This window comes from Geospiza fortis, unplaced genomic scaffold (genome assembly GCF_000277835.1).
Source record: "Geospiza fortis unplaced genomic scaffold, GeoFor_1.0 scaffold157, whole genome shotgun sequence".
NCBI lineage: Eukaryota > Metazoa > Chordata > Aves > Passeriformes > Thraupidae > Geospiza > Geospiza fortis.
In genome coordinates, this window is record NW_005054314.1 from 9,006,306 (window position 1) to 9,016,551 (window position 10,246).

The following is a 10,246-nucleotide window of genomic DNA, read 5'->3' on the forward strand; positions in this document are numbered from 1 at the left end:
CAGGGGCTCTGGATGCTTTGCCCAAGCCCCATACATCATTTCCTTCTCCCAGGTCTTGTGGAGGCTGAAGCAGGAGGTGTTCACAGTCCTGCAGATGTCCACATCTGTGAAATTCTTACACCAGTCCTCAAACGTCATCCTGCTCCAGGGAACACCAGGGAAGTAATGGTTTGTTTAAAAATAAACAGTGATATTCACGCAAAGAGCCAAAACAAAACACAAAATCTTCCAGTAATTTGAAGAGGAGGCATTGCTCAGCTGTCCAGGGGACAAACTGATTCACTGGAAAGCTTTCCATGTGGAAATACTTGTGAAACCACAATCACAGAGTTTTAATTCAGAGCAGCATCACTCAGTGTGTTTGGTGAGATCAGGATCTGTCCTGTTGCATCTCCTAAGCCTAAAGGATTGCTTGAACCTCCCAGGCTGGATTTGATAACACATTTAGCAAAGGCCAAAGAGATCACCTGCAATTAAAGCAGGATCCACTCCTCATTACAGTCCTTATTGTCACATCTGTCCCTGAGCACAACTCCAACCTCTGCCCTCTGGACAGAGCTTTGCTTTAACCCCATCTCACCTGTGCCTGCTAAAGGAAGGGGCTGGACTGCAGAGCAACTGAAAACCAGCTTGGCTCTTTGAATTACCATCATGGCCTGGCTTATTCATGGCCCAGAGCCAAACCCTGCAGCTGCCAGTCCTGACAAAGCCAACAGAATGATTTTCACTGTGAGCCCTGCCAGCTCACTTGATGCAATATGGATCATCTCCTGAAGGACCTGCTGGGCTAAGGATCTAAGCTTTAAGCAAGGCCAAAATTAATAGAGCTCTAGACATTGTATAGAGAATGAACACTTGGGAAACACCAACAAATATCAAACTTCACTGGATGCAACTCCATTTTTAGATGCCTCAGCCATGGCTGACCTACAGACAGGCATAGTACTCAATAAACAGGGTGTGAAATGCTCACGGTACTTTCTCAGATATTTTTGCCCATTTCAAAATTTAACTGATCTAAACAGCGTTCAGTATTGGGCATTGTGTCATACAAACCAGCACATGTTCTCCTGTTTCTGAGAGGTTATCCTAAATATAGGCAATAGATTGTGAGAGCTACTAATTTTGTTCTCCTAGTTTGAAATCCATTTTTATTATTCTTCCCTGTCATCCCTTGGGAGTTTGAAAGAAACAGACCTTGGGATAACTTTACCCATCTGTTTTTGAAGCTGTTAAATGGCAGATTAATGACAGTTCCTCAGTGTAGCCAGTGTCTCCAAACCCTTCTCCTCACTCCCACTCACCAGAACTCTCCATCGTTCTCAACAGTGAGCCCCAAATTCTTGCGCTCAGAATCGCTGACTTTCTTCCACTCTTCAGAACTAAAAGGAAATAATTAAAAAAAAAAAAGAGGAAAAAAAATCAACTATAAAGATGATTAATAATTTAAAATAAAAACCCTCACCTGGAAAAAAAAATGAAGCAAAAATCTCTCCTGCTCTGTGGTTTGAAAAAGAATATCAGAGTACTGAAAGGGCAGGTGATATTGATGAAAGTGTGAGGCTTTCAGGAGGGGTTTTAAAACATTAATTGATTTGAAAGCTACTAAAAAAGAAAGAGATTAATAGGAAATAGGCTCAACTAGAGCAGAACTTTATTGATTTCCTTTGTCACACCCTCCATTAGGACTCTTAAACACTTAAACAGCTGATTTCCAAGGTCACAGGAGATTGACTCCATTCCCTGAAGGCCCCTCAAATGAAACCTGGTTTTCCTCCTCGGGAGCTTATTGAACGCTTCACTTAGACCAGAGTATTCTCTTCGTCTTTTAATCACCTTAATAAAACAGGCCTGAGGTCTGAGATTTCCCCAGGGGGCTTTGAGCAGAAACTGCTGGAGCCTGAGCACAGTGTCCAGTGTGCAGAGGGATATTCCAGTGCACAGACCCTTCAGGCACACAGCCCCTGCAGGCACCTGCTGCTGCAGGGGAGCACAGATCCTAAATTCCAGCAGCCTCCTGCCGAAACCCAAACCAGACCCTGGTCCTGCTGGGTTACACCAGACAAACAGAGCCACAACTGCCCCCTGCCCCTCCAAAAGCACCTGGAGGCTAAAGCTGAAGGTGGCTGGAAGGAGGGAAGGGAGGCTGCTCACCCTAACTGCCATTATCTTAACCTGTTTGGAAATTGTCAATTTAATTCTGCTGGACCAAAGCCATGGGCCACCCTGAGAGTGCTCAGTGCTGGCATGAGTGGCAGCTGTGCCAGGCTACTGGAGAACCCTAAGGGCTTCAGCTAAACAGGACACAGCAGCTCTTTTGTGAATTCTCTGCATTTCACACAGACCAATCTCTCTGGAAGTAGTAGATTTTTGCTAGCTGAAGCATGGATTATAAGAAATTGATATGCTGCTGTTCAGAGCACTGCAATGTTAAATACTAAATGCTAGCTGGTGAGCCCAGTGTTGAACTGTCACATATTTTTCATGTATAAATCACCCATGATGGGAGACATCCCCTCCAGTAATCATTTCTCTGTGGAGGTACCTGCTAAGCCCATGGCCCACAAGACAATTCATTAGAAAGCTAATTAGAAAGAAATCACAAATATGGCACTTTTACAGCATTTTTCACCGGTCATTTAAATTATCTACAAGACTTTTACCATCCCCAGAAGCTGGAAATAACAGGTGAGAAACTGAGTCACAGACAAGCTCAGTGGTGAAGCTGGGAATGAGCCTCGTGTTCTTGACTCCTGAGCTGTTTTTCTTCTCATGTTCCAGTGGGCCAGAAGAATGATGTAAACAGTAAATAAGGTCCAGGGAGCCAGGACAATAAATAAGGTCCAGACTCCCCCAGGACATGCTCATTTTCTCAGAGGAAAATGGGCAGAAGTGGCAAAGAGGTCCAGCCATCTCTGAGTATGAGTGTGTCCCACCAGTGTTCACTCACAAATTGCAGTGGCCCAGCACATCTTCACCCCTTGGACACTGGGTTTGCAGCTCTTACCTGTCACTCCAAGCACCGTGCCATTCTTTCTTGCCCCAGGGATTCCTCAGCCTGATCATGAACAGCTTTTCTGCCTTGAAGGAGAGCAGCAGGCTCTCCCCGAGGCGCAGCTTCTGGATGGCAGTCACGGAGTAGGCATGGCCCACGATCAGCCCCAGCGCTGTCTCTGCTTCACTGGGCCGCCCAGGGGACTCCTTGGGCATGAAAAATGACAATTAGACAAAAAGAACTCACATCTCTGGGGAACCTGATGTGCCAGCAGCTCTCTGGCCACAGAGAGAAACAGAAAACTTTCCCAGCTGTGAGAAGATCAGAGAACAGAATGAGAAACAATTCTTATCTTCACTTGCTGCACCTGGTGTTGTGAACATGAGGAATGTGTTATGGAGATTTGTTTACAGACCCTTCAGGCACACAGCCCCTGCAGGCTGTGGTTTTTTAATTAGCCAATGGTGATGGTGTTTTAACTAAAGAACCAATTAGGTCCACTTGTAGCGAACTAGGATATAAAAAGTATGGGTTTCTTAATAAAGAAATTATCAGCCTTCTGAAATACATAGAGTTTATATCAATTATTACCTGGCTGGGGACCTGTTGTGCTGACAACCTGACAGCTCCATGTTCAAGGGGAAGGACAAGAAAAACTTGTTTTTCATTCTCTTCCTGAGTGATTTTACTGTGCATAATAATAACAGCACTGGGAATCAGAACTAGGGGCTCACTAGTGTGGTGTTGTTAGTGCCAGACAATTCCAGTGCCAGACAATCCCAGGGCACAGGGGAATCCTGCCTGCTGCAGCCAGTCTGTCTCCTCCTGGCCTCAGAGTTAGGGACAAGGCTAATGGAAAATCAGCCCTCCCAAAATCTCGGCATCTCTACCAAATGGCTCTTCTGGACACTGATGGCTGTGCCCAAACTGTCTGGGGTGTCCTCACCTGGGCACTCATGAATTTAACTGCTGGTCCAATGGTTGTTCTTGTGTTGGAATAAATTAATAAATTAATATCCAGGAAGAACTACTGGCAGTGGGTAAAGTGGGAGAGCACAGGCACAAGTAAAAAAGCTTCCAAGGCATTTGTGCCCTGTACCTCACTCGCTCCTGGCAGGGCTCTCTTACATGGCAAAGAGAAGATCTTTAGGGTGCTTTAGGAACTGGGTTTGCTCATCATAAACTCCACATAAGAATCCCAGTTTCCAGCAGTGATCAGGCTGTCCCTAAACTAACCCTAAACTGTCCTATTTGATGCTCTAGGTCTGATCAGATGCTGATCTAAGAATACATAAACATAGTCAAGCTCTGAAAAAGAGCACAATTTCATTTAATGCATCCAGATCTCCTGATCTAAACCCAGAAAAGCAGCAGATGTTGGAGGTGTTTTGATGATGCTGGATCCAGATTCTCCTCACCCTCACTGAATCCAGCTAAGCCATCCTTGAGTCTCTCTCATCTATCACCCACAGGGCCTGGAAACACTCATTCCCTTGGACATCAAGGAAGGAAGATTTGACTCAGTGCAGATCCTTGTGGGTAAACTTGTAATTACCTAATTAATGCTCAGTTAAGCCTTGGCTGGGGTGGAGAGAGTTAGAGGTGTGGTCTCTTGGTGTTACTAATGCAAATATTTAAATATAAATATGTTTTTATAATAAGTCACGAATATATTAGTATAAATATAGTGTGAAATGCACATACTATTTCCTCATAGACATGAATATATTAGTATAAATATATGAATACTTAAATATAAAAAAGGACTTGCCACAAGTGTGAAATGCACATACTATTTCCTCAGACATTTTTACCCATTGCAAAATTTAACTGGTCTAAACAGACAAGGTGCTTGTCCTAAGGCAAATGTTGCACTGATACAACAGTGCTCAGCCCCAAAGGTAAGAAATCACATAAAAAAAGGCGGGGGGAGAGGAGAAATTCCTATCAAATTGGAACTGACAGATGGGCTGGCAACTGTGAGAGTGTCACCAAGGCCTCTGTGCCTCTCACCGACAGCAGCTCCCAGAGAATCAGCTCAAGTGTTCCCCCAGCCTGGCTGACATCCCCTGGCTCTGGGCTCCCTCCAGTGTAACACTTCCACTGGCATTTTTCACAACTAAAAGCAGACAAAGAGTCCTTGACAGCACGGGAGTCTGTAACTTCTCCTGCTGCCTTCATCACCCCCCAGGCTTTTCTCACTGCTGGCCTTTCCCACCTCATTCTGAAAATACTTATTTATTTCTTTATTCAAATGAGATATTGAAGCATCTCCTGTCTGTTCAGATTTCCAAATGGTGATGCTCAGGGCCATTCTGTAATCCAAGGCAAATGATGACATGTTTGTAAGGCAGCAATGAAGCCACTTGAGTATTAAATATTCTACACCTAGCAAGCTCCACTGGGTGTATATTACATCAAAAAGTGACAAATGCAGGCAAACTTAGGAACGGCCTCCCTGTAATCAATGTTTAGAAGCATTTGTGTTTAATTTGGAAGGCAGAAACATAATGCAGGAATCAGTGAAAGCTCTACAACTGCCTAATTAATTGCTTGTTAAAATACAGCTCCCTGTATCCTGGTCAATCACCTCAGTAAATTCTTGTTAAGATACAAGATAGCATTTGGGAGCAGCCCATCATCCTGGAAACAATGTCTGCAGTAACAATTCACGCCAGGCAGTCTGCTCTTAGCAAATCAGATGGAATTCCTGATGATAAAAATTCAGGCCTTATGAAAAAAAGGTAAAACAAAACTCAAAGACCTTGAAGCTTTTGTTTCTGGGCTGTTTCCTGATGTTGCTGAAGGGACAGTCCCTATTCTATCTCAGGGTAAAGTTTGTGTCCCAGAAGGTACCAGGTGTATCAAATTCAGGGTGCCCCCAATGTGGGGAATGATTGGCATCTGACTCCATTGATTCAGAAGGCTGAACAATTGCTTTATTAAAACTATATTATATTACTTAATACTATATTATAACTACACTAAAGAGATACTACACTATATTAAAGAGACACTAAAGAACAACCCATGACTGTCTGAGACAGCCAGGACACAGCTTTGGGCCAATTGGCCAAGGAATCAAAACAATCCTCAGCAGAATCCAACTGACAAATCACTTGGGGTAAACAATCTTCCTAACACACAACAGGAGCACAGAATAGAGATAAGAGTTGTTTTCTCTTCTCCTCTCTGTGCTTCTCACTGCCTTCCCAGGAAAAATTCTGTGTGGATTTGGGAATGTGGAAAAATCCCGTGTGGATTTGTGAATGTGGAAAAATCCCGTGTGGATTTGGGAAAGCTTGTGCCTCCTGCTTTCTGTGAAGAGAGCTGGGGCCACCCCAGGTGTTCCTCTTTGGTGCCACGCCCTGATGCAGGACCATGCATGGCCAGGGCCAGATCAACAGGTAACGTTCTCAGGAACCCCAAAACCGGCTGGTTTTCTGCTGTTCTTGACAACTCCACAGCTCTCTTCATACTCACAAGAATTTCTGAATGAATCATCTTCATTCACAGAGAGGGAAATTAAAGCAAAATGTTTAAGTGATTTAACTAAGATCAGCCTTAGCTAAGGCCTTAAACTGAAGCAGGGGCCATGGGAGGAAAATGCTGAAATGCATTTAGATGCCAACACTGCAGCTCCTAGAAAATGATTTCTTTTCTCTGCTGGATTAATGGTTCATGATAAGTTATTTAAAAATCACTTAAAAGCAATTTTTAAGGACATATTCAGGTGCCATCGCAGTTTGTTAGCCCTTCAGATGTGATAATAGCCGTGGACAAGGTGAGGATTCCAGCAGTATCCAGCCAGGGCCTGACATTGCAGACTTAGAAGGGGAGTTCAGTCAATGGTTTGCCTCCTGTGGCAAGGGGCTGGGCCACAGGTGCTTTGTGAAGCACAGAGCATCCTTTGGGAGCTGTTATTCATCCATCTTCTAGCACAGGACTGGAGAGGGGTAAATCTTCCTCAGAAACCATCCCCTCCCTGCTGACTAAGGGAACTTCAGGGCTCCTAATGTGGGCACTGAGATACCTGAGCCCACATGAGCCAGCACAGGCAAGCTCTGCAGTTAATTCCACTGGGGAGATTATTCAATATATTGACTATATTGCATATTTCAATATCAAATAGCTGAAATATCAATTCAATATCAAATACCTGAATAACCAGGTGAGCTCAGCCCTTCAGCTCAGCTCCACTGTTACCCTGGGCTGCACTGGCACAACCAAAGTCAAGAGGTCTCAGCAGCTCTGTGCCACAAGTGTTTTCTCTAAAGAGATTTCTCTAAGAAATAAAGCAGTTGAATGCTGCTATCTGCTCTGTAAATTAGGGTGGATTTACCTCAGGTCAGTTCACAACTGTGACCATTCAGAAAAAAGAAATTCAGACACACAGCGAAGTGGCAGCACAAGCAGTTGTGATTGTGTTTAGGGGCTCCTGGAGCTGGAAGCACTTGCTAGATTTCTCCATACAAAGCTTTTCCAAACATGCAAAGGAAGGACATACTCAATATCCTAGTAATGGTATTTCTTCCAGAATATTTTCATTAAAATCCATCTCTCTGTACTCACCGAAATGGAGCAGCTGATGAACCCTCCTCTTTTATGCACTTTCATCAAGTCTTCAAACAGCTTCATCTGCTCAGAAATAACCTCACCATATTTGCCCTCTTCCAAATTGATGGATTCTGCCACTGCTCCAGTGAAATCCACCAGGGCTTCTGCAGCACAGCCTCCATCCAGGGCTTGGTAGGATCCAGCCAGCCTGAAGGCAACACGGAACATTCTCATTTACAGGAGGCTGGAACAAGTGCTCTAATTTGGCTTGAATGTAGGGAACATATTTGTGTCTCACTAAGGACAAAACTGAACAGAACAAAAAAGCCTGAGCTAACTGCAGATAAATCTTCCTGGTTTCTAGGATCCTTAAGGATTTGGGCTGCTGAAGTAGACAGCATTGCAGTAATTTATGATTTTAACAGAGATTAAAGGAGTTTTCAGTCTTTTTTAGGTTCTCTACCAGCAGCAAAACTAAAACCTATGGAAAGTCTGACAGAACTGAAAGACAAAGACAAAGAACTGAGGGCTACAAGGACAAGGAACCAGCTCATACTTAGCGTAAGCCTTCTCCAGCAGAGCACTCCAGAATTCGTTTCTCACGTTGGAATGGCAGTAGATGAGCCTCCCATTCTCTGTGGGCAGCAGATCATCCACCACCACCTCTGTCCACTCTCCAAAGCACCAGAAGCGGAAACGGAAAATCCCAGCATATCTCCTTGGGCTTTTGGGGTCCCACTCCTGCTCATTGTAGTCTGGAATCACCTGAGAAACCATGGAAGGGTGGGAAAAATGCCAGTCACTTGGTTTTAGGATTTTAAAAGTTTACTAGTAATAAAATGGTTGTAAAAATAGTAATATAATTAGAGGAATAAAAATTTGGTCAATTAGGATTTAGGGCAATATGAGACAATAAAAACAAAGAGTTATGGACAGTCCAGGTACCTCTTTCTGGGCAAAATAAGCCCAAAAAAGGACCCACGTTAACAGAGGATTAACCCTTAAAAGCAACAGCCTGTTGCATATTCATGCATCTCATACATGATGCATAAATTCCATTCAAACACAGGATTCTGTCTGGTCAGTATCAGCTTCTTCCTCTGAATCCTGCCAACATCTTCATGGCTGAGCAAGGTGGGAAGAAGTTCATTTCTTCTGATAATGGAGCAATAAATTCTCTTTCTCTGAAAGATTTAGGTGTCCTGTGGCTGCTATCTTGGTGTAAGTACCTCATTCCTTTCTTTAAAAAAATATCCCACATACATAGTTCCTATTTTAACATTTTGTTACAACCTAAAACTATATTTAACACACCACTTAAGAAAATTAATACAGCACAACTTTCTAACATAACACATATAATATTCATTTTAATATTTGCAAAAAGCCAATCATAAAATGTACATTTTTCACAAAGGGGAAGTTCAGCAAGTGCACTGTGCTGAGGTTTATTCCCAGGGCAGAGTGCCCTGGAACATGTTAAAGAAAGGGAAGATTTGAATCCACCAAAATTCACCCCTTGTTAGTCCTAGGGAGAAAACCAGCCAAGGTTAGCTTGGTTTATTCGCTTTATTTCCTGCACCACACACACCAATCACCCACCTGCTGCCAGAGGCTTTTCCTCAAAGCCAGGCAGGAGCACGCAGCCACAAACCAGCAGTTCCCCAGCTTGCCCTGGTGGAAGTCGTGGGAGCTCATTCCATCCACAAGCAGGTGAGGATCTTCACAGAGGTCCTGGCAAAGCAAACCAGAGATTGCTGGAGACTCCATTCCCAAAATGATCACAGCATCCTTCCAGCCCAGAAAAGCAGCAGGAAGTGATGCTTCTGACACCTGAGCTCTGATCTTCTTCTTGTCAAGCCTTTAAAGGGAGGGGAATGCTGCCTTGAGATTTTAGCCTTTATATTTTTCAAATCCTGTGCTACAATAGTGCATAACTCTACACTTCATATAAAGTATTAACTACTGTCTTCAGACTTTGGTCAGACAAAACAATTCCTCTGGGCCTGGAACCCAAGGACAGCCTACAGCCTCAGGCCCCAAAAAGTACAAACAAAAGTGAATTGGGGAGAAGCAAACCGAGGCAATGTGATTTCATTACCTGAAGCTGTAATTGGGGAATGAATCTCTGATATGCAAACAAACCAAACTTATATCTGCCTGAGAAACTCATGACCATTGTCCATCTTGGGTGTAGCCTCTGCCAGGCTCCTGCACTGCCCAAGGTGAACCTGTTAAAGGCCTTTAATAAATACTCACTTTATTATTTTAACTTTGTCCTTTGCCTTGTTCTAGGTAGCCACTCCAAGGCATCATCTCCACTGCCATTCCTTTGGCTGACACACTGGAAACCCTCCTTCACCAAGAGCCTGGGTCACTGCAGTGACCCCTCAGCACTGCAGCAGGAGGAGAACATCCCTTTGTGAAGCACACTTTTCATTCTCTGAGTCTCATAACTCTCATGGCTCGGGCTCCTGTCAGAATTATTTGTCCCTCCTTTCCTGGCTCCATCTCTATCCACACGCAGATTCCCACCAGAGCATGGCTGGGATGTCTCCCTGCTCCTCCCTGGATTACCCCTAGCACTAAAGGGAAAACCTCTCAGTTTCCTGGACCATGGGAAAGCCACAGGGGTGCATTTTGCAGCAGTGATGTGTTTGTCCCCACAAAACCCTTGGCAGAGGTGTCCTGCTG

General features: G+C 44.1%; 1 protein-coding gene across 1 annotated transcript in view; it reads right to left on the reverse strand.

Moving 5' to 3' along the window:
• CAPN6 (calpain 6) overlaps window positions 1-10,246 on the reverse strand; it is a 44,724-nt gene that overhangs the window by 10,876 nt on the left and 23,602 nt on the right. The window contains exons 2-7 of the mRNA XM_031056070.1: window positions 9,155-9,286; window positions 8,109-8,317; window positions 7,568-7,760; window positions 3,008-3,201; window positions 1,305-1,382; window positions 8-139 (exon numbers count right to left, since the gene is read on the reverse strand). Coding sequence (XP_030911930.1) covers window positions 8-139; window positions 1,305-1,382; window positions 3,008-3,201; window positions 7,568-7,760; window positions 8,109-8,317; window positions 9,155-9,286 — 938 coding nt within the window. The remainder of the gene's footprint in view (window positions 1-7; window positions 140-1,304; window positions 1,383-3,007; window positions 3,202-7,567; window positions 7,761-8,108; window positions 8,318-9,154; window positions 9,287-10,246) is intronic.